The sequence below is a fragment of the Electrophorus electricus genome, chromosome 18 (assembly GCF_041902795.1).
Source record: "Electrophorus electricus isolate QZ-2024a chromosome 18, ASM4190279v1, whole genome shotgun sequence".
Lineage (NCBI taxonomy): Eukaryota > Metazoa > Chordata > Actinopteri > Gymnotiformes > Gymnotidae > Electrophorus > Electrophorus electricus.
Window position 1 is genome coordinate 10,686,289 of NC_137514.1, and position 23,712 is coordinate 10,710,000.

The 23,712-nt window shown below is 48.2% G+C and overlaps 2 protein-coding genes across 7 annotated transcripts in view; both read left to right on the top strand.

The window, feature by feature from the left end:
• The first annotated feature begins 1 nt into the window (after window position 1).
• On the top strand, window positions 2–13,785 carry eif5b (eukaryotic translation initiation factor 5B). Of its 2 annotated transcripts, none has more exons than XM_027014828.3 (24): window positions 2–125; window positions 2,660–2,779; window positions 2,918–2,993; window positions 3,473–4,157; window positions 4,666–4,925; window positions 5,098–5,248; window positions 5,687–5,779; window positions 5,865–5,951; window positions 6,355–6,423; window positions 6,769–7,073; window positions 7,587–7,694; window positions 7,810–7,920; window positions 8,016–8,083; window positions 8,205–8,346; window positions 8,727–8,858; window positions 8,979–9,161; window positions 9,743–9,904; window positions 10,023–10,154; window positions 10,289–10,420; window positions 10,790–10,866; window positions 11,000–11,164; window positions 11,662–11,800; window positions 11,903–12,064; window positions 12,306–13,785. In XM_027014828.3, the coding sequence occupies exons 1-24, from the start codon at window positions 91–93 to the stop codon at window positions 12,411–12,413; spliced, it is 3,702 nt and encodes a 1,233-aa protein (XP_026870629.3). In that variant the 5' UTR covers window positions 2–90; the 3' UTR covers window positions 12,414–13,785. The 2 variants fall into 2 exon arrangements, with proteins under 2 accessions (XP_026870629.3, XP_081557575.1); XM_081701449.1 differs by having other exon boundaries at window positions 4,669–4,925.
• A 788-nt stretch (window positions 13,786–14,573) lies between these two features.
• The window catches only part of arhgef7b (Rho guanine nucleotide exchange factor (GEF) 7b), a 26,016-nt gene continuing 16,877 nt past the window's right edge, over window positions 14,574–23,712 (top strand). The window contains exons 1-6 of one of the 5 annotated variants that reach the window (XM_081701450.1): window positions 14,574–14,898; window positions 17,318–17,401; window positions 21,260–21,304; window positions 22,373–22,457; window positions 22,971–23,104; window positions 23,624–23,712. The exon at window positions 23,624–23,712 is cut by the window's right edge and continues 113 nt beyond it. In XM_081701450.1, the coding sequence (XP_081557576.1) occupies window positions 14,734–14,898; window positions 17,318–17,401; window positions 21,260–21,304; window positions 22,373–22,457; window positions 22,971–23,104; window positions 23,624–23,712 (602 nt within the window). In that variant the 5' untranslated portion in view covers window positions 14,574–14,733. Of the gene's footprint in view, window positions 14,899–17,317; window positions 17,402–21,259; window positions 21,305–22,372; window positions 22,458–22,970; window positions 23,105–23,623 lie in introns of those variants that run through there. The other 4 variants (XM_081701452.1, XM_027014853.3, XM_027014852.3 and 1 more) reach the window with 4 other exon arrangements.

Below are 23,712 nucleotides of genomic sequence, written 5' to 3' on the forward strand. Positions count from 1 at the left end.
CATGCGCGGTGCTGGCACAGCCAACCATATGCGCTAGCCAGTAACTACACACGGCGGTGCAGCGAGGGGCAATATTACCACAGAGAGACCATGGGAAAGAAACAGAAAAGTAAAGGAGATGATGGGTAAGCCGTGGTTTAGCTAAGATAGACCTGTCAATAACATGTTGGTGGTATTGCAGCCTTTCACGTAAGCTGTGTCAGATGTACATGTAGTTTATGGGTCGGCTGTCGTAGGTGTTCAAGCACGGGTTCATGTGGCGGCAGCTAGCGTTAGCTTCCCTGGCTAGGCCTGTCCGTTTACTACATTATATTCCTCCCTGTCGACATGAAGCGAGATGGCTGCTATTTTCTCGATTTCACACGAGCGCCGTGTGTGCATGTCTGTTCGCGTGTCTTTGAAATAATCGTGCTGACAAATAGTTGTTCGATTTCGCGTGTTAGCAAAGCTAGCTAACAAGTGCAGTCATATCATGGAGCCAGTTTGCTCAGTTGCCAGCTTCCTTCAGTCCACTCACTAGATGTTAACCAGGATAGCTAGAATTGCAGCCGTCGTTTTTTGTCCTATCCTGGAAGACACCAGCAAGCTCAAGTGAGTGTCTTTTTTTTATTCCATAAAGGGCGAAGGTGGTAATTTCATTAGCTATCTAGCTACTCTCAGCGTTTCGTGAACCTGTGTCCCTTTTTTAGTTGCACCACGGGCTTCTCCACATCACCTCTCGTAACCCTGTCGGGATGCGGGTTGCCACCTTTGTCAAGGTAGTTCCTTTTAACATCAACGGGGGGTGGATTTGCAGTGCCTTGTTCATGTTTATCGTTTTTGCCTTGAGGGGAACTAGACACGTTTCTATAACGGTTTGGCGTTAGCGAGATAGGCTTATCTAATTTCCAGGAATATTTAAAAGCGTTGTTCTGGGAGAGACTGCCTAGTGAAAATGACAGATGCTTCTTATTTCGACCGTAGAATATTGATTCATGGGTCTGGTTTACTATGTAAACATGTCAAGATATTGACGTGGCGCAATCACTGCGATCGAGCCGCAAGGTAACGACTCCGTCCCACGCCTCTGGGTTATTGTAACTAAGTAAGCTGCATTTGAAAGCATGCCCGTCTTCTTAAACTGATGAATCCTCCTTTTAACTCTGTTGTGAGATTTGTCTTCCTACGTTTCTTTAGTTTTTCTATAGTGGTGACGATATTTGAATGGAGGAGGGTAATCCTGGATGCGCACTGATGTGTGCTCAGTTCCCACACGAACTGTCTCCTCCCCGTCGGCCCAGTCGTTATAATGTAGTAACCAAACGCGGTCCGGTGGTTTACCGGATGAATCGCAAACGTGGTTGTATATTCTGGCCAGGAGGGTGCCCCGTTACACGATCAGCCTGGTGACCCACCCCGACTTGCCCCGGTTCTTGGACTGTCGGTAGTGCACCGCTGACGGGTTGCGCCATTTCGTCGCTGAAGTCGCGCAGTAGACATTTCTCAGCTCACTGAATAAAAACCTGCCGGTGCTACTCGGCGGGACGATATAAGAGTATTGTGCGCATTTGTTTCGGTAAGTTAGCGCCATTTCTCAGAGCCGATGGTAAATCCCGGTCGCTCTGAGCCCATATAACCTTTCAAACGCAGAAGGCTTCTCCTGCTCTGTGTTGCGTGATCCTTACATTCAAACGCTCAAATCTCGTCATGAAGCCGGTGAGGTCAGTGTCCTTACTGCCTATTCCCCCCCCCCCCCCCCCCCCCTTCGTCTGTCCATCCCTTAGCCTTCCTGTGAGAGTTTCATCGCCTAGCCTGTATGTGCCAAGAGCAGCAGCTTTGTGTTTGCGCGAGCGTGTGTGTGTGTGTGTGTGTGTGTGTGTGTGTATTCTGTTCTGTCCTGTCTTGTGATGATGAGGTGTTTTCCATTGCTGATGCAACATTGCATAAGGCGGGCCCCAGGCTCCTCTATATAATGTCCAGTGTGCCCATTTCTTTATAACTCTGTACTCTGCTGCAGGTAAGATGACTACAGACTGTAACTTTCACTATCTGTAGTGTTCGTACCCTGATTTTTACTCGTTCTTATCTTGGCTTTAATGGGTGCAGTGTTGGCTCAAGAGTCATGGTTGTGGTAGTTGTGAAATTTATTGTGCTCTTTCAAATGGTGAGGACTGATGGTAGGAGTGGAAGCAGTGGAACTGTGTATCTGTGAATTTGCCCCATGCTGTTTCACAAGCGGTGGATTATATTCACTAATGATGCGTTGTGCGGCTTAGTTTATCATTTTGTGTTGCGCAAGGGGAAAAAAGGTTTAAATGGCACCATCACTAATCTCATAATTGAGTGATGAGTTTTCAGAAGTGTAAAAAGGAGGCAGACGCAGGCTTTTGCACGTAATGAAGAGAATACCTTTTACAGCATGCACGGTTATGTCCTCATCGGCAGTCGGGCACCATTCACCTCAGCTTGAAGTCCTGCTTCCACTAGCACGTTAGACTAACGATTCTATACTATAATTAGCTGTTATCTGTCGTGGCGTAAGAGCCCAGTGATGGTTATTTGTTGTGTCCTTCTCCCCTGGTGTGATGACGAGACCGATGTGCCGTTTTCAAGTTTGGTTTATTCGTCACATACATAGTCATACACAGTGGTATTTCTGGTATTTCTGTTTCTCACGCAGTGCCAAAGACGACGGCATCGACATCGACGCCTTGGCCGCCGAAATCGAGGGTGCCGGCGCAGCCAAGGACCAGAGCAAGGGCAAGAAGAAGAAGAAAGGCGGGAGGAAAGACGACTTTGAGTGAGTGTCTCTGTCCCCCACCGCGGGGACTTCACCCTCCGTTCAGGCGCTGAAGATGACCACAGATGGCTGTCATTGAGCCTGTTAATGGAGTGAGTGTGTGTGTGTGTGTGTTTGGGGTTTATTTGCGGTTTGCAGTGAGGATGACATCCTGAAAGAACTGGAGGAATTATCACTAGAGGCTCATGGTGGAAAACAGAAAGAACCAGCCAAGGTAACCCACAGAGCATCTGTGATATAACGGGAGGGGAGTTTTATGAAGGATAAATCTGAGAGCTTCTGAGCCAGTTTCCTTGACACAGGTTAAACCGAATCTTAGACTAAACAGAATTTCCGGTGGGGAATAGACACCGGCACTTCAGTTTTGTCTGAGACTAGGCATTCTCCACGCCTGGAAAACAGATTGATTTCACCGAATCAGACAATATATTGTAGAATATAACACGTGTATTAATACTTCATTATTAATTAACAATGAATCCTCCAGTCTCCCTGCAATTGGTCAGTGGCGAGTCCCCGTTTTGCTACAGCCAGTCGGTCGAATGCGCCCAATTCGACTGTGCTGTTTGGTAGGAGCAAATGCTGGGACCTAGAGGGAGGAGAAGACTGCGCACTACGATCATAGCTAATCCAGGTCGGCTGTAGCCGTGTTATTACCGATCACATGACTTCCCTCTCAACCGCTGCCAACAGAATTCAGACTCTGTAGAGGACGCGGAGGCCGAACCGGCTCTGACGAAAGCTGAGAAGAAGAAGGCGAAGAAAGGTAAACGGGCCGTGGCTGAGGATGACGAGGGTGAGGAGGATCAGGGTAAGGACGACGTGGAGGACCAGAGCCGGGCGAAGGGCAAGAAGGTGGAGCCGGCTCCCGCTGCTGTTCCTGCTGCTTCGGACTCTGACGACGAGGGATCGCGCGTCGGCCGGAAAGCCAAGGGCGGCAAGAAGGGCGGGAGGCGGAGCGCCTCGGACTCGGAGGGCGACGACGATGAGGATGGAGGTACGAAGAAGGGCGAGGGGGGAGGCGGGGACGACGAGCCGTCGGACGACGACCTCCCGGCCGGCCACAGGCAGCGGCAGAAAAAGAAGAGCGGGGCGAAGGCGCGGGCCGACAGCGACGGCGAGGAGGCCGCGGACGACGACGACGACGACGCCGGCACCTTCAAGATGAAGACGGCGGCGCAGAAGAAGGCGGAGAAGAAGGAGCGCGAGAGGAAGAAGAAGGAAGAGGAGCGGGCCAAGATGAGGGCCAAGAAGGAGAAAGCCGAGGAGGGGACGGCCAAGAAAGAGGCGCCCAAGGCCGCAGCGCCGCCCGCCGAGCCCGGGAAGGCAGAGGTGGCCGCGACCGAAGAGCAGGAGGCGGGTGACGCCCAAGGAGATGGTGAGAGTTACCCCAGCCAGAAGGTGGGGTGAGGTACACACACACAGAGTCCAGACCGTGGGCAATTTTAGTCCTAAGTGTAACCAACTCTGTAGTGACTCAACTGATATCGAAGGTAAAGAATGCACTTAATATATGCATTTAACATAAGCACAGTTCAGGCACATACACGGGACTATTTCAGTAATTCACTCATTTTGATATGTTTTTTTTGGGTTTTTTTTTAAGGGCCAGTAAACTGTACATATTCGAGTCCGTTGCAAGATTTCTTCCCTTGAAGTCACTGCGCTTAGCGCCGGTCAGATGGCGGGTTTTTTTTTTTTTTTGCTTTTGTTGTTGTTGTTGTTGTTGTTGTTGTTGTTGTTTTTGTTTTTTATTAATTGCATGCTTGTAGGTGTCCCCCCCCCCCCCCAGGAGAATAACTGCCGCTCAGCAGGAGCAGGTGGGACTGTTGTGACGTGAAAACTCAATTCAACTCAACTCTTGTCTGCTTCGCTTTCGCCCTCAGAAGAGGCCGACAGAGACAAGAAGAAGAAGGAGAAGAAGAAGAAGGAGGAGAAGGAGAAGAAGAAAGGCGAGAAGGAGGAGAAGGAGAAGAAGAAAGGCGAGAAGGAGGAGAAGGAGAAGAAGAAAGGGCCGGGCAAAGCGGCGGTGAAGGCCATGCAGGAGGCCCTGGCTCGCATGCGTGAGGAAGAGGAGCGTGCCAAGCGCGAAGAAGAGGAGCGGGAGCGACGCCTGGCTGAGCTGGAGGCGCAGAGGCTGGAGCAGGTGGGTCAGCACGCCGCACGCGCGGTTTCGTTACGAGGCGCGTCACTTTTTGGTGTTGCGGAGCACACGGTTCTCAGATTAGGTGTTTTTTTTTTTTTAAGTCGTTTGAAATGCTGATCAAAGGTCTCGTGCGGCGACGCTCCGCCGACCCGCCCGACATGTTTGCCCGCAGGAACGGCTGGAGGCTGAGCGGAAGGAGAAGAAGAAGCAGAAGGACAAGGAGAGGAAGGAGCGACTGAAGAAGGAGGGCAAGCTGCTCACCAAGGCCCAGAAGGAGGCGCGGGCCAGAGCAGAGGCCACGCTCCGAGCCCTGCAGGCTCAAGGTGAGGGCCAGGACGCGCCGAGGTCTGCACGGCCCCACGGCTCGTAGCGTCTTAAAACTTTACATTTTTTTGTTTTTTAGTAACAAAATGTTACGTGTTCGCTCGTTTCCAAATTCGTGAGTGTTGTTATGGTTACTTGGTTTATTTACCATGCCCATTGAACAAAGGTGGCCCTATCTTTTTTTTGCTCGTTATAAATCGTGGAACGTCTTGCATATTAGTCAGTGAAAGGCAGTGTTTGACGTTTGCCTTGAAGCAGGAACCTTGACTTTTTGAGCCACTTATCCCAGACTAAGATTCCCAGACTAAGATTAGTCCTACACCTGGGTTAAAGAAGACCAACCAAGCAGAGCTGAGGGTTTTTTTATACGGATGTTAAATATACTTACCTGTGGGTGGAGCAAATGTTCCTTCAAGCTCTATTTAAATTTTTTTTAGGTGTTGAAGTGCCATCCAAAGACTCCATGCCAAAGAAGAAGCCCGTTTACTCGGACAAGAGAAAAAGGAAGCCGACAACCCAAACTCCGGAGGGTATGGGTCGCTTTAACGTCGCCGTTGTGGCACAATCCTTCCTATAGTGGAACGTTTTGCCCCATGTTGCCTCTTTCTCTATCAGACACCTCAGAAGTGACATCACCCACACCCGAGGTAGCGGAACCAATCACAGCGGAGCTGGAAGTGGACACGCACAGGGAGGAGTCAGGTACAGGTCTTTGGCCAATCGGGGGCAGCGGGACTGACGCGCACAGGGAGCTTGCGCTATGGGAATGCGTTTCACCTGTAAATGCACTGATGAAAGTGGCAGGCTAATGGGTGCAGTACCTATAAACGCACTTCAGACAGTCCTGGGGGTCCGTTGGCGGTGTGCTTCCGTCTCTGTAGAATCCGACCCTAAATTGGTCTCTGTTTTCTTCCATTTAAAGCCATGTGGGTAAAATAAAGTAGCTCCAGTGGGTATGAGAGAGAGAGAGAGAGAGGGAGAGAGTGTTAGAAAGGTGATCAGTACCAGAGCAGTGCTGGGAGTACTGGTGGTAGGTACAGCTTGTACAGTCAGCCATGTTGATATGTTAATGGTGTTGGGGCACATTCTTGGTTTACTCGCACAGTGGTGGAGCCAAAACCCGAGACTGCAGATCTAGATGACTGGGAGGCCATGGCCAGCGATGAGGACCGGGGTAAGACCTCGCGCTCTCTCGCTCTCTCTCTCTCGCTCTCTCTCTCTCTCTCTCTCTCTCTCTCTCTTGCCCTGTAGATGGAGAAGTCAGTGGTAATATACACGTATTGTAAATTTCCCCCCAATATATTCTAGTACTTGCATATACCAAACCTTTTTAGCATTCCTACTATTGAACCCTGAAACATGTTTTTCATTGTTGTCTTTGAGTTTCTTTCTACACTGTCCAAAAAAATAATAATTCCCCCCAAATAAACAAGCCTTTTCTAGGCAGAAGTGTTGTCACTAATCGGGCAGCTTCTACTGGAAGTGAAGACGCTCCATTACCGTCCTCTCTCGCCTGCAGAGGTGAAGAAGGTCCACATCGAGGTGAAGGCCTTGCAGACAGTCCACAAACCCTCCGCCCCTGCCGCGCAGCAGAACGGCAGCGAGGAGGACGAGGAGGATGAGGAGGACGAGGAGGATGAGGAGGACGAGGAGGACGAGGACGAGGACGACGAGGAGGAGAACGAGGAAGAGGAGAAGGAGGGCCAGACGACCAAGACAACGAGTGGGAGGGACGCAAGCTCAGAGTCGAGCAGCGAGAGCGACTCGGATGACGAGCGCAGCAAGGAGGAGAGGCTTTATGAAAAGGCCAAGAGACGCATAGAGGTACGCGCACACACACACACACACACACATACTCATATATACACACGCGCACACACACTCATATATACATACACACACACACACACACACACACACACAAAAACACACACACACACACACACACAAAAACACACACACACATACTCATATATACACATGCGCACACACACTCATATACACACACACACACACACAGAGGTACTTGGATGTCCACTGTGGGACCAGTGGTCTACATTAATGGAGTCCCAGTGGATCCAGACATCTGGCTCACTAAGGAAGTCAAAATGTCAGGCTCTTTTGTATCAAATGTACTTTGTTGTAAAGGTCAGTTTTGTCAGCACTTTGCTTTCTCCAGAGGCTGAACACGATCCATCACCGGAAGATATTTGCGTGTGATAATGCGGCTCAGGTCACAGCCGAGTGCCGTAAAGACACGGTTTGTTACGGTTTGTCACCGGAGCGACGGGGCGATGTACCTCAGATGAGTGTGTTTATTGTTCGTCCGTGTCACAGAAACGGAGACGGGAGAACCTGAAGAACATTAATGTGGACAAACTAAGAGCACCTGTGGTGTGTGTGCTGGGACACGTGGACACAGGGAAGACCAAGATCCTCGACAAGGTGAGCTCGTGAGCGAGCGCGAACGTTTTTTGTGCGGAATTCCGTCCACGTCCGCGCGGCCCGCCGTCTGGCGACGTAACGTGACCCCTCCCCCTTCTGTCCCGGCGCGCTGCAGCTGCGACACACGCACGTGCAGGACGGCGAGGCTGGCGGGATCACCCAGCAGATCGGCGCCACCAACGTTCCCTTGGAAACCGTCATCGAGCAAACCAAGATGGTGAAAAACGTGAGTAAGCCGCCCACCGCCGCGGCTCCTCGCCCAGGCGTCCGCGGCAGCCCCCGTTTCCCGCCGAGTTGCCTGAACGCTGTTTTGCGCTCCAGTTTGACAGGGAGAACATAAAGATTCCCGGAATGCTGATTATTGACACACCGGGCCACGAGTCTTTCAGGTGAGCGGCGTGCGATTGGCGCTTCTTGTGTTCGTTTTCTCATCGCTTTAAAATTGCTGTCCTTTATCTCTCTCTGTCCCCTTTTCTGTCTTTTTGCCTTCCTTTCTTCTCCCCTTCGCAGCAACCTGAGGAACAGGGGGAGCTCGCTGTGCGACATCGCCGTCCTGGTGGTGGACATCATGCACGGCCTGGAGCCTCAGACCCTCGAGTCCATCAACCTGCTGAAGGAGAAGAAGTGCCCCTTCATCGTAGCCCTCAATAAGGTGCGCTCGCCGTCCTGCTGCCACTGGCCTGAGATCAGGCGGTCAAGGAGGAGCACGGTGCTGAGCACTACCTAAGGTGCTCGTTGGACTGTTTGGGGATCCATGCACTGGGAAAGAGCGGAGCAAAAGGGGTTCGAAATGGGTCTCAGTTTTTAGTGCTGGTAAAAGACGGCTAGCACCGTGGCAGCTGCTACTTCCCCCACACACACAGTGGAGACAGTGAGTTATGTTTGGCTGGGATGGCAGATTTGATATGAAAAGATAGCAACATGACATCTGTCTGTTTTTACTCAATTGTGTCAAACAAAAAACCCGTCGGCTCTGTATCTGCCCGTGTGAAACGTTCACTGTGGTCTTTCTCGCTCGCCCCTCGCTCTCAGATCGATCGTCTCTACGACTGGAAAAGGAGTCCTGACACAGACGTGGTGGCCACTCTGAAGAAGCAGAAAAAGAACACTAAGGATGAGTTTGACGAGCGGGCCAAGGCCGTGATCGTGGAGTTCGCCCAGCAGGTCCGTCTGGACCGCGTATCCCCTCCCCTGAGGGAGTTCACTGGACACCATACCGCGCCGGACAGCGGATCCAACTCCTTGCCAACACAAACCATCCCGCGTGTTGTTGTGTGTCCACAGGGTCTGAATGCTGCTCTGTTCTATGAGAACAAGGACCCCCGAACCTTTGTGTCCCTGGTGCCCACTTCGGCCCACTCGGGCGACGGCATGGGCAACCTGATCGCCCTGCTGGTGGACCTCACTCAGACCATGCTGGCCCGCCGGCTGGCGCACTGTGATGAGCTCCGTGCTCAAGTCATGGAGGTGGGGTCATGGGTCACGCTAGCACTGAAGGACGAGCGCTGAGCAATTCATTTACGTACCATATGTATAGTAACGATTTTGCACCCAGCGTGAGCATAATTTTAATTTCTCTGTTTATGTGGAGATAATTGCTTTCACATTAACTTGCTATGGAAATGTTTTCATTTGTATGCTAAAAGCAGCAGGACTCATACTTAATGGATTCATGCGAAACTGCCCAGTACAGCATAATGGAACCAGAAGCACCGGTCTGTTTGTTGTATTACGTTAACGTGGGCAGATGCGTCCCTCATTCCACTGGTGTAATCGGTGGCCGTCAGGCTTCAGACAGCTGATCAGTTGTAGCGGGTGCGTGCGCTCCTGCTCGGTTGGGTGGAAAAGCAGCAGTGTAGTCTCCGGAAAAGACCCGCTTTCGTGTTGAGGCAGCTTGCAGTTGCAACACTTATGCTATAAGTGGTAATCTCCCGATTTCATCAAAAATCATTTCCAGCAGTGCTCGCTTGTAACGTGGCTGACTGAGCTCCACCGTGCAGCAGGAGACCCGGTCACTAACCTCCAATACCCACCCCCACCCCCGCCAGGTCAAAGCTCTGCCCGGAATGGGCACCACAATAGACGTGATCCTGATCAACGGGTGTCTACGGGAAGGCGAGACCATCATCGTGCCGGGCGTGGAGGGGCCTATCGTCACCCAGATCCGCGGCCTGCTTCTGCCGCCGCCTCTCAAGGAGCTGCGCGTCAAGGTCGGCCCACCCTTGGCTTAACCTTCTGACGGACACCTGTCGGTCGGCCGATCGGAAATGAGCATCCGGGGCCCTGGCCTAAAGTGACACACGGCCACCCGCTTGTCTCTCCGTGCAGAATCAGTACGAGAAACATAAGGAGGTGTGCACGTCCCAGGGGGTGAAGATCCTGGGGAAGGACCTGGAGAAGACACTGGCAGGCCTGCCGCTGCTGGTGGCCCACAAAGAGGATGAGATCCCCGTGCTGAAGGTGAGCCCCGCCCACTTATCATCCTCCTGGCCCTGGCCTCACCCCTAATTCTAGAGTGCGCACACCATAGTGTCACGTGAGGTTCCAGAATATACCGTGTGTGTGTGTGTGTGTGTGTGTGTGTGTGTGTGTAGGACGAGCTGGTCCGTGAGCTGAAGCAGACTCTGAACGCCGTCAAGCTGGAGGAGAAGGGCGTGTACGTGCAGGCCTCCACGCTGGGCTCCCTGGAAGCCCTGCTGGAGTTCTTACGCACGTCCAAAGTGCCCGTGAGTGATCAACCCGCTCCGCCGCTTTACAACACCAGGTCCTCGCCGTCCTCGTACGGGGGCGGCCAGGATGCGCAAATGCTGCTCGTTTGAATCAGAAGCTGGGGCAGATCGAGTAGCACAGAAGGAGCCAGAACCTGCGAGCTTTCCGCCTCTGTTTACTTCATTTGAATGTCTGAGCAGGTGTTTCAGCCTTCACTCAATCTCTTTTATTTGTCTTTGGCCTACAGTGTGAAATAGTGACGCTTCAGTCATTCATGCCATATTCGTTTGACTACTTTTACGGTTGCAAAGTCCATATAAATGTCCCCGGCAAGACGATGTGTTGTTTTGAATTGTATGGCAACCTTCCCCTCCCTTTTGTCTTAGTATGCCGGCATCAACATCGGTCCTGTGCATAAGAAAGACGTCATGAAGGCGTCTACGATGCTGGAGCACGACCCACAGTAAGGGTTTGCTGTACAGTCTCATTAAATCTCGTCTCGTCTCGTCTCGTCTCGCGCGCCCTTTCACTTCTCTGTCGTTAACGCTAAATACCTCGGTGGTTGTCCTTTTCACTTGTGCGCACTCTCTCTCCAGGTACGCGGTGATCCTGGCGTTCGACGTGAAGGTGGAGAGGGACTCCCAGGAGATGGCCGACAGCCTGGGGGTCCGCATCTTCAATGCCGAGATCATCTACCACCTGTTCGACGCCTTCACCAAGTACAGAGAGGACTATAAGAAACAGAAGCAGGACGAGTTCAAGTAAGGCCACGAGGGTTTTTTGGCTCGTTTCGGAATTGTCATGTTGCACGGAGCCGTTAGCTGATGCGGCTTCTCTGATCTGAGGCAGATGTGCAGTTTGAGGATTAAGGGGGGACCGTGTGTGTATGTGTGTGTGTGTATGTGTGTGTGTATGTGTGTGTGTATGTGTGTGTGTGTGTGTGTGTGTGTGTATGTGTGTGTGTGTATGTGTGTGTGTGTATGTGTGTGTATGTGTGTGTATGTGTGTGTATGTGTGTGTATGTGTGTGTGTGTATGTGTGTGTGTGTATGTGTGTGTGTGTATGTGTGTGTGTGTATGTGTGTGTGTATGTGTGTGTGTATGTGTGTGTGTATGTGTGTGTGTGTATGTGTGTGTGTGTATGTGTGTGTGTGTATGTGTGTGTGTATGTGTGTGTGTATGTGTGTGTGTATGTGTGTGTGTATGTGTGTGTGTATGTGTGTGTGTGTGTGTGTGTGATAACCACTCACCTCCTGTAGGCATATAGCAGTGTTTCCCTGTAAGCTGAGGATCCTCCCTCAGTTCATCTTCAACTCCAGAGACCCCATCGTCATGGGCGTGTCTGTGGAGGCGGGAGTGCTGAAGACAGGCACCCCACTGTGTGTGCCCAGCAAAATGGTGAGAGAGAGAGAGCGCACGTGCACCTGTGCTTTTAACAACACTTCACTCGTGTACCCTGCCTGACCCCAATGCCACTCTGTGGTCTCCCTCTTGCTTCAGTTTGTAGACATTGGCATTGTGACCAGCATCGAGGTGAACCACAAGTCAGTGGACACAGCCAAGAAAGGCCAGGAGATCTGTGTGAAGATCGAGCCCATTCCCGGGGAGTCGCCCAAGATGTACGGCCGACACTTTGAGGCGACGGACATAATCGTTAGCAAGGTAGGTGCTCGGCCTTGCGACGCGTGAAACTTGAAGGGATCGTTTAAATTGATTTTCTTTTAGTTTTGTGTCAAAGGCTAATTTAAGCCTCCTAGTCTTGGAGTTCCTGCAATAAAAAGTTTCTGTTTCCGTGCTTAATAACATTAAGTTATTTTGGGTGGCAAACAACCCTCAGGCTAGAGCAGCGCCATGCTGAAAGTAAAGACTTGTGTACGAGGGGTTGGTCTTGTTGTTCCCCCAGATCACCCGTCAGTCCATTGACGCTCTGAAGAACTGGTTCCGGGACGAGATGCAGAAGAGTGATTGGCAGCTCATCGTGGAGTTGAAGACGACGTTTGAAATCATCTGAGCGCACACAGTGACAGTTGAACTGACCTACAACCTGAGATGACCACTCATGAACACAAAAGCAGACACACACACACACATACACTCACACCATGCTTTGCACACTCCCAAGTTTATCTGTGATCAAGAAGTCATAAGTGTTGCTAATAGTTTCTTGCAGTATAAACACACACACACACACACACACACACACACACACACACACACGGGGGCTACGTATGGGTTTGTGCTCATGCTCCTCCCCTCTGGAGGGGTGCACATGCTCCTCCCCCTTTCCTATCTCCCTGTGAGTGGTGGAGAGCACAACAACAACAACCACAACAAAGAAAGAAATATGGAAAAAATGTTTTTCTGTGAGAAAATGAACCTTATTACCACTGTTTTTAACAGTGACCTGTTGGACAACAACAAAAGTTAGAGAAACATTTCCGCACTATTCCAAACGTGCCTGATGTTTTTGATCAGTCAGTTTAGTTTCCCTTCATATCACATGCAGACAGCAATTAATAAAGGTTAATAGGGATCAGTTAGCGTGGCCTCATTTGAATAATGCTAATTGGTTCTTGTTGACCCTACTGAATTCTTACCAGTGTTTTCATGCGGTTTAGTGCTAGCCTGGTCAGTGCGTAAACCACACTGTCGATCTTTCTCCACTGAATCTTCTCTGGAGAGAGTGGACTGGAATAAACGTGTCCAGAAAATGAACCAGCCAACCGCGTACGGGCGTGGGAGAAAAACGAAGACAACTGGACCTTTCTCTCTCTTCGGGCTTTGCTGAAGCTGAAATGGAAATTGAAGAGGATCGGACAAGGCTTGGGGGGTGGGCTCACCTTGTCCATGTTCTTGTCCATTCTCTCCTCTTCCCCTGACCACTTGCCCCTGGAACGCAGGTCTTTTATGCTCGTGTTTTGAGGTAGGCCATTTTAACCCTTTGCCGCTATACCCTTGTATCTGCCTTGCGCCCGTTACCTGTGAGAGTAAGAGCTTGAGCTAGGTAGAAGGTATCCCTTGCCTTGGGTGCAATTTGTAAGGGGGGGATTTAAAGATTTAAATCGGCAACACTAGAGACAGCATATTTATAGAAACCGTATTTCGCGTGCTTTCTACCAAAGTGGCATGTTGGATTTGTGTAGAAGATACTCCAGCACGAAGCACCTCACCGAGTGATGCGTTTTGATAGTTGTATTTCAGAGCGGTATTTGTTAGGTTGGTGAGTTCTGGCAAATGTGAAGGATGGCCGTGGGACTCCCCTTGTCAGGAAAGCACTAATATGAAAATCCTATTTTAAGGAGAAATTTAATGGTCTCTGTGCTGTACTCTGAACAAGATTACCTGAGGAAATAAAGATGTCACTTATTAGCAACATGAAAATATGCATAATTGACTCATAATTGACTCACAAGAACAAAAACTGGTTATCTGGAAGGCTAATAACCGAAGTTCAGTGAAGTGAATCCTATATATAAGTGCAATAATGGGGTTTAATTATACATAAGTCGTATTACATGAGGCGGTGCAGTTCGCCGTTAGAAGTTTCCTTCAGCAAAAAGACGTGCGCTCCAGTCTTATTTTTTCTTGTACGTGGTGTTTGTCCGTTTAAGCCCAACTTTTAGGGTCATCCTTACGTTTTATTAAAGTTTTACGGAATCGTGTTGGCCTATCATACGTCACCGAAAGTGAATGGGCATGTTCGGTGCAGAATATGTTGTACCCGTTAGCGTCTAGTAGGGGGCGCTATACGACAGTCTTTGTCTCGCCTGTTTTACCTTCTGCAGTATCATGTATATGGTTCTAATAAAGGTCTTTTGTTTTAGAAACCAGTTACTTTTGGACACACTGTAGACCAAAACATCGTTTAAACATATTTGATATACTGAATTGCTTCCGTTTCCCATTTGCGGTGGTTCAATGTGTGAGGATACATCAGGGTTTTGTTGTTTTTTTTAACGAGCTCGGTACATTCGCTGAAATAAAGTCCTTAGAGGGTTTTTTCCACTGAAAACGCTTGTACGTGTTCTTGACTCTCCGCGCATACGCTTGCACGGTCTGTCAGCCGCTTCTCATGTGTTGATTTTAGTTGCAGCAGAGACGCTGGGGATTAGGGAAGGAGGAGGGGGGGGGGGGGTCGGTTGGCATCCTGACAAAGGGGAAACCGGAGAGCGAAACCAGACCCGGCAGACAAATCGAGGAAAATCGTCCACCCCGAGAAGGAGGGACCGTCCTCTGGCGCGCAGGCAAAACAGGATATCTATGAATACACACGCCCGAGAGCCTGCGTCGCCTCAGCTTTTCCGACACTGTCCTCCTGGACGCACGTGGCCATGAATTCGGCAGAGCATACGGTAACATGGCTCATAACGCTGGGCGTCCTGGACTCGCCGAAAAAGACGGTGTCGGATCCGGAGGGATTTCTGCAGGCGTCCCTCAAAGACGGAGTGGTCCTGTGCAGGCTGCTGGAGAGGCTGCGACCCGGCCCGGGCGTTACAGTAAGACGCGTCCCGTGTTTCTCCCCGTGTCGCGTAGACTCGCAACCGCTACGCGCGATGCGCTCTCGCGTAAAGGCGGCGATAAACGGTTTTAACGCGACACTGAAAGGCGCGTCGCTGAAATTGCAAAAAAAAGCAAAAACAAGATGCTCCCAAGACAACAGGATGTGGTTAGTTAGGTGAAGTGTTTAAGGGGGATCACGGAAAATGGGAACGTTAGACCGGATTTGGAAGCTAAATGTTATTTCTGTGTAATGTAAAGGAAAACAGAATTATCCTGTGTGTTCGGGGGCCAGTAGATGTGGTAGCCTGTTCTACTGGGCGCTAATGGTCTTACTGGGATTTATCACCACGGGCCAGCGGCCATTGGTAAGAAGTCCTCTCAAAATTAAAGGAACAGGGCGGATGCTGATGGCTCTACATCCGTTCACTTAGGATTATGTTGATATATAAATAGAATTTATAACCTACTGAATGATTAAAGGACGGGCCGTATTAAGCTTTCTTGAATATCCACCATGTGTCGTTTTATGTTATATTTGCTATAGGCCTAGCCTCATAAAAAATAGTCATTAGGTTATTAATAGACCTAAGCAATAGAGTACTTTAAAATCTTACATCGAAACTATGAAGAGTTGCCTTTGTGCTACACATAAAGCTTTGAATTAAAAAAAAAAAATCTTGAGAAAAAGTAGACAGCATCCTTTAATTGGAGTCTATTGGAGTCTATATATAAGAAGTACAGACAAATATTTAGTTTTATTTGGTTGTTTTTAAAACTCTGAAATGAATATCTTCCCCCTTAATGAAGAATACTTCACTACTCTTATAAATGCAACCAATTTCCAACTAAAGCCCATGTCAAAATGTATACCGAGTGGAGCTGGTGATGAAGAATAGCATACAGTATTCTAAAACTAATATGATTAGGTTACAGTAGCCTTATTTAAATAACAAAATAATAATGTCGTGGAGGTTCACAGCATTCACTTTTTATCAGTCTGTCATTAGCCCAATATAAAGTTTCTATCTGGAAAACTTGTGTAATCTGTTGAGGCAGGGGTGGTCCATTTAATGACAGTAACTGAAATAAAACAAGAAACCATAACAATTACCGAAGCTCATGAAACTGGCCCTGATCCTGCTTTTAAACAGTTAAAGAAGAACTGGATAGAACTGAATAAAAAGAGTTTAAGCAAAAGACTGGCTTAGCAATGTTCTCATATGTTCAGTAAACAACTGAAACCAGCAACAACCAAACACTAGCCGGGAAATAAAGTGAACTCAACTGAGTATAAAAAAGGATTTTTCTTTTCTCTCAGTATATAGTGGTGGAGGTCAACATTGTCAGACACAGAAATACTCAGGTAGTTATACATCCTTAAGAGCCCTAAAATAGGAAGCACTATGAAGTGGGTGTGGGTCATTACTTTCTTGGATTGCATAAATTATTTTAAAGCATGGCTGCATGCGACAGCCTTTGGGTACCTCACCCGAAGCATGTCTGGAACTAAAATACGGAAGAGCCTCAAATCACTGAGGACAAAACTGCTGGTCTGGGCTATTCAGGGTGTTAGGGGTTACCAGTTGGGCTCCTGGAGAACTTGGCGCCCTGCAAATTCGAGATTAAAAATTGAGCTGGTGAAATTCATTTTGAGTCCGTAAACAGAGCCAGATGTGTTAGAACTAAACGCTGCAGACAGTCCTCCATGAGCATGGTTAGGCAACACTGGTTTACTGAGGTTCTGACGAGGAAGATGCTCTTTCTCTTTTCCTGCTACATTCATTTATTTATTCACTCAACTGAACTGACTCAGCACATCATTAATTATCAAGCCATTTATTTGTGAGCTGTGTCTCGGGGGTGTTTTAGCGAAGCCTGTGAGTGTGTGTGTGTGTATGTATGTATGTATGTATGTATGTATGTATGTATGTATGTATGTATGTGTGTGTGTGTGTGTGTGTGTGTGTGTGTGTGTGTGTGTGTGTGTGTGTAAAAAAAAAAAAAAAAAACAAAATAAAAACACTTGTGCATGGAGCGTCCAGGCTTCTGGGGATTTACTGCGGGTCCAGAAGCTCAGAAACTCTCCAAAAGCTATTACATTATAATTTTATTTTTTTTTGTAAAACGTTAAGGGAAATGTCCGGATAAAGGAGGATAATCCAGGTTATGTTCGGTTGAAAGTAAAGTAGACAACCGCATCCGTTTGTAAACATTCGCCTTTCAGCTCACAGCGCAGTGCCGTCTTGCGTCACTTCCTCTTTCTTACGCCTCCTCGGATAGGTATCTTTTTCAGCTACGGGGGAGATGTGAAACTGTGGCCGATACCCAGCTTGTGAACTGAACCACGCGTCTGCAACTACGGGTCAGAGACTTTGTCCGTTCGCTTTCTTTCTTTTTTCTTTTTTTTGCACGCAGGTCTTTCAGGAACCGAAGAACGACAGCGAGTGCTTGAGCAATATCAGGGAGTTCCTAAAAGGCTGCGGTTCGTATCGCGTGGAGGTGAGTAGCATGTCGTCTCATCGTTCCGGTGGCAGTTGTGCCCTTTTTTTTTTGGAGGGGGGTGTTCGCATTTTTTTTCCATGTTGTAAATGCATCTGTGTTAGTTTGCTGCTAGAACTGTAGCCTAAGGAGCATCGGATCGCCAGACCGTCGCACAGCGGGAACTGGGAGTGTGGTTGGGCTAATCCTCGAGAGAGCGAAATACACGAACCTGCTTGTAACGTCGGGTAGACTGGCTAAAGAGAACAGAAATGTTTACAGCTAAAGAGAAAAGAAATGTTTACAGCTGAAGAGAATGTGTTTAAAGTTACGTTGTGTCCAGCTGCACTGTTACATATTCGATTGCGACAACGTCCATATTTGTGGCATAAAACTCCCAATTTCGCTGGTCTCCCTGCCATTCACATGTTCTTGCCCTGATATTATCGGATTGTGTGACCACACCTGTACAGGCTAGTTTCGTTAGACGGGTTGTAATATGCATTCGCGAGTTTGAAGGAGATGTTCTCACCTGGAACTTTATTGGTGTGTTGGGTGGGTCTCCCTGTGATCTGAAGATATCTTAACATCATATGACAGGGCCCCTCCTGTTTCCTTCAGTCTCTGCCCTTGCTCAGAGACTGCAGGAACGTTTAGGAATAAATTGAGAACAACCCCCATCCAGTTCTCTCGCTGCTGTCCTTGGTTAGTCCCAGTGCATAGCGTAATGGAAGCACTACAGACTGCATTAGCCCTCTTCTCTAATGACTGCGTCTCTGGTTCTGTGCTGGACGAGCGTTTGTGTGGAGCCCTGGCCCACGGTCAACCTGAGACAAGCAGTCCATTGTGGCCAGTAGAGCCATGCCACAGAATGGGCCTATCTTGCAGTTCATTTATTGGCTTTGAGATCGGCACACTCCGACCCAGTGAGGGGTTCTCCAGGGAAGCACGCAGTGGGGGCGGGGCAGTTGGGGAGATATCAAGCAGGGAAAACGGCGTCCTTCTTTGAGGGTGAACATAAAGGTTATTCTGTTACACAGTAACGACGCAGTCTGTTAGGGACGGTGTGTTGGTTTCTCTGCACACTGTATTTGGACACATGCCATATTATTGGTGTAGACCTGGTGCTTTTTTCCTTATATATTTAAAGATTTAGCATTTAGACTTAATTGTGCTCCTTGCCTAAGCCATTGTGGAGATGCTGCCTTGGTTCACAGTGGAGAGTGAGAAATAACCCAAGGTTTATATATTATATGATTTCTACTGTGTATGGTGCCCAAGATGCCTCAGGTGGAATCTGAAATGGTCAGTGGCAGGTTAGTGGTTAAGGTACTTGAACTGGCATTTACCTTCAAGTCAATTACAAGTCAAGCTCCACCACTGCCAGGTTGCCACTGCTGGGCCCCTGAGCAAGACCCTTAACCCTCGATTGCTCATGTTGTACTCAGTCATAATTGTAAGTCGCTTTGGATAAAAGCGACTTATAAATGCCATAAAATTGTAAATAATGAAACAACTGTCATTTTTTGGACAGAGAGCAAGAGAGAGTGAAAGGGTTGTTTGTGTGTGTGTGTGTGTGTGTGTGTGTGTGTGTGTGTTTGGGGGGGTACTTCTCTCTCTCTTGGTCAATTTATAATTATAACATGTGGTTTTAAAGGAAAGGGGGTTAAAGTGTACAGAATGTACTGTGTTGTCATAGGTGAGTTCCACTTGAAACCCATCTAAAAGGGAACAGGGAAGACAGACCTGCAACAGAACAGGAAAAAAGGCTCAAGCTCGTTTTCTCTAGCACCGCCTGACAGATTGATCACCTAATACGGATTCTTTCCTTCCTCCAGAAACTGCTGTGTGTCCAGGGGTTGACTTCACATGTTACTAATCTGCAAGATGCCATCAGCAAACCTCAGGGTGTCCCAGTATTGGTGCAGCAACTGCGTCAGTCAGTCTTAATTGCTTTGAGTTTGTTAAATGTCTAGCTGCCAGGGGTTAGTAGTGATTGACATGATTGGCAGTTAGAAATCATACATTGTCACCCTGCTACAAAACTCAAATTCACAGAGTGAGTGAGCCCAGGGGCCCTAATGAGAGAATCAGAATCTACAGATCCAAGATGCTTATAGAAATCTCTCTACTCAAGTCTCTGTGAAGAGACTTTTTTTTTTTTTTTCTGCTCAAAACTTAACCAACACTACCGCTGGCACAGTGATGCTGACCATTTTATGAAAGGGGAGGGAATCAATAACTAGCCAATTAAACAAAACCAAGGAGGGGCCCAGCACCAGTATTTATTTGATGTTGGCAATAGCCCCTCCCACTAGAAATCATGATTGGCCATGCTTGTTGCGGTGTGTTTTTTCTCTAAAGGCTTGGTTGCGTCCAGACAAGGCAGCACTGCTTGAGACTGCCTAGGAGTCGGGACATGGGCTGTCAGCCTAAATTCTGAATATAGCACCTTCAGAAACTCTATTCTGGCATCAGCACGGAAGGCGACGTTTCTGCTCTTGGGCAGCTCTTTTATTGAGGGCTTACACACAGCAAACGGGCAGAGCGGGACTAAACGAAACAGGAATGACATCACAATGACTGTAAAACATTCAAACACCTATTTTGACTAAAAAATATCAACGTTCATAAGTAAAATAAATAAATAAATAAAGCATTAAATTGAACTTTTCAAATTCGGGGGAGGTGCGTGGGATTTCTTGTCAGGCCCCGCATCCTTCTCTTGTAGTGACTCACACAGGTCTGACACAGTTCGGTGCAGCACACACAGCCCACCCTGATCCCAATGTGAATAGCGTGAAAACTGGGGGCGCGTGAAATGGGACATCAGCAACTGTGCTAAGGTAATTATGCTAAATTTGTATCCCACGGTAATGGACGGTGATCTGCAGTGATGGTTAATCTCATGATGGCAGCTGTACATGAATGTACTGTATTTTAGGTTGGCGAGAGTTCGCTTTTGGTTTGTTTGTTTTCTTATAGTAAATATGGCATGTCAGTATGACTCCTTTGATGTACTAACACTCGGATCACTTGAATGAGAGATACTGTGATCACAGCTGCTGAAAGAGCATCTTGTCCTGTGATACCACAGTAAGGGCTGACCCTGGGCCACTGATTCAGGGACACTTGAGTAACCAGGACAGACTGCAGTGAGCTGGCGAAATCTGCCCAGATGGCTCCATGAGGGTTCCAAAGGACAGCAGGGAGGCTGGAGTTGGGAAAAGAGACACACACACACACACACACACACACATTCTTACACTCTCACACACACATTCTTACACTCTCACACACACATAGCTAGAGGAACCCAGGGTGAAAAGTAGAATTTGGAGTGGGTTTCATGAGAGATAAAAATGTGTGAGGAGGAAATCCCTGGGTTTAATGCATTATGAATACTTAGTTTGTAGTGTGTTTCCATGTGTTGTTAACCCCCCCAAGTCGATTAGTATAGTTGTACTGAATTCTGAGAGTTGTTAGTATACTCAGTTTTATTGTGCTATGTAGGAGTTGGGCATGTGCTTATATGTGAGACAGACAGAGTTTAAGGTATTTATCATGGCTAGACTGTAACAATAGCTGCTGCTGTTTGGATATGGAACGTATGGCTATTGAATGTGTGTGTGTGTGTGTGTGTGTGTGTGCGTGCATGCGCGTAGTCATGTGTGAATGACAACTCTGTTTGGCCTTTGCATGGTGCTCCTATGTTTGCATACGCAGTGCCAAGTTACATGTGAACGCCTTCACTTTACAATGAAGACGTAGCGTACTGTTGACACTCGCGGCTTTTGCTGTTAGCATGTTTTACTTGTGCTGTGTGCGCTGAGATCGTTTACAGGGAGTTATGAGGATCATCTCCATTCCTGTGTTCAGGACCCCCCCACCCCCCCACCCAAGATACCGTTGATGAAACAAGCGGTGTGTATGCTGCAGACTCGTTGTTAGCCAGGCACACCCCTCATAGTTTGCATCACAGAAACTACAAACAAAACCATTTCCTTTCTGACCAAGACTGATGAATGGAGTTGACCGACCTCACTGAATCGTTGGGGGATTTTCATTGAAGGGTAAAAGGGCTTTTCTTTTAGGTGCACCACAATGTTTGTCTTCCAGTCACCATTCCACTTGAACATGGACAGCGCCGTTTTACTAATTATGTCCTAGCCCCGGCTTCCATATTCTCAAGAGGGTCAGGCTGCTGTAGGTCCGCCTCCGTAGTGAAAATCATAAATGCCACTGGTCAGATTTCCAGTCATGTTGCCAAAAGACGTACATCATGGAACCCTTAAAAATATCGCTAGAAGGGGCACAGCATTGAGTCCCTGCGGTCACTGATAGTATAGGATGCAATTCTATCCAACCAAGAATATAGCCAAGTAACTAAGTGGCCTATATAAATAGGCTGATACTTTTTATTCTGTTTTATTTATGAAATATGTTTATTTTTTCTTACCCCTCTCTGATGGGGTAGAAGGGGCTGACTGTGTGCGCACACCGCTGACATGCAGTGTGCCGTCTGCACCGTGAGCTGTATTGACACGGTCAGCTCCATGCTCGTAGGTCAGTCCTGTAGTATCGCATTGCCTCGTACAGGCCTGCACCCAGATCAGTCTTAATCTGCCTCTTTCCCAGTCCAAATCATAAAGGGCCAAGCACCTTAACTGACCACTGAACTGTGTTATATACAGACGTTTCCCTGCTCAGGTGGAATCTTGCAGCAGCTTTGATAAAAACACTTTGAATTGGTTGTGTGCTCCATTTTTTAAATTGACGTTAACGGAAGCCCTGATGCCACTGGATTCAGGATCAGGAAACGCATGCATTCTGGTGTGAGCTGTGGCTTTTGTCTCATGGATTGTAGGTTTCCACTTTTGTCTGGTTTGGAGAAAAATAGCGGAGAATTTTATCTAGGGGAAAAATATTATTTGAATCCACGGTTGAGTTTATTTAGTTAGTGAAGTTGTTTGTGTTTTCCCTTTTGTGCAGACATTCGAGGCTGATGATCTGTATCAGGGCCAGAATTTCACCAAGGTGCTGAATTCCTTGGTCGCGCTCAACAAAGCTACTGCAGGTAAGTGTTGGGCGGGGTGTGGGCGGGTGTGGGGAGGATGTGGGCAGGGCGTGGGCAGGGCATGGGCAGGGAGTGGGCATGTCTAGACATGGAGACCTGGAAGTAGGGTTTTTTACTGTGCGTTTATTAATGTAATGTATTGTTCTCAGTTTACATTGTCTTTCAGGGCACTACTTCTTTATTTTCCAGTATTCTCCATCTAGGCTTTCGTGTGTGCATGTCTGGGTGTGTGTGCATGTCTGGGTGTGTGTGCATGTCTGGGTGTGTGTGCATGTCTGGGTGTGTGTGCATGTCTGGGTGTGTGCATTTGCGTGCGCTCATTTGAGTGAGGGTGGTCCCGTTTATCTGCCATGAAGCCCTGAGCTCTCACTAAACTGTGTTACGCTGCATATCAGGCAAAGAGTGTGTCTGCCGCTCTAAAAGCCCTGTGTGTGTGTGTGTGTGTGTGTGCGCGTGCGTGCGTGCGCGTGGATGTGGGTGTGTGTGTGTGTGGGTGTGTGTGCGTGCGTGTAGGGATTGGCGTGGGCAGTGACTCCGTATGTGTGCGGCGCTCCTGCACCCTGAGGATCAAGTCCTTTGACTCCCTCAACTCTCAGCCCTCTCACGGCAGAGCTTCCAAACTGCTGCACAACCAGTACCGCAGTCTGGTGAGTGCTGAAACAAGTGCTGACAAAATCAGTACCACCATCTAGCAAATACTAACAAAACCATTGTCACAGAATTAGTAGTACAAAAACAAGTATGACAGTCCAGCCAGTACTAAAACAAAGTACTAAAATCCTTAAAACCCTTTCAGTCAGATCACTACTAGCAAAAACAGTACTGCTGCCTAGTTCTGAAAGTTCTAGTTCTTAAAGCAGTATTAGTACAAAACATGTCCAATATTGATTCATTCTGATAATTGCTCAAATCAGCGCACTGGATTCATGTAATTAGTTCTGTTTGTTCGTTTTAGATGAATCAGTATTGTTTAGTATAATTTGTGAATTGGTGATGATCTTTTAAATGACTTAATAATTGACATGGCTGTTTAAAAACTAAAATATAAGAATCTGCTGTTGGAACTGAAGATCTGAAGATCCTCCCTCTTCTCTCTCTCTCTCTCACACACACACACACACACAAACACTCTCTCTCTCACACACACACACTCTCTTCCATATCAGGACATGTCTGAGAACAGCACGGCTCAGCTGCTGGTGAAGGCCCGCTTTAACTTCCAGCAGAGCAACGAGGACGAGCTATGCTTCAACAA

Bases quoted from the DNA above. Each gene is read 5' to 3' on its own strand.
- eif5b (XM_027014828.3), top strand. From the start codon at position 91: ATGGGAAAGAAACAGAAAAGTAAAGGAGATGATGG. The intron at 4,926-5,097 runs GTGGGTCAGCAC...GTTTGCCCGCAG, and splicing joins AGGCGCAGAGGCTGGAGCAG to GAACGGCTGGAGGCTGAGCG. The intron at 9,905-10,022 runs GTCGGCCCACCC...CTCTCCGTGCAG, and splicing joins TCAAGGAGCTGCGCGTCAAG to AATCAGTACGAGAAACATAA.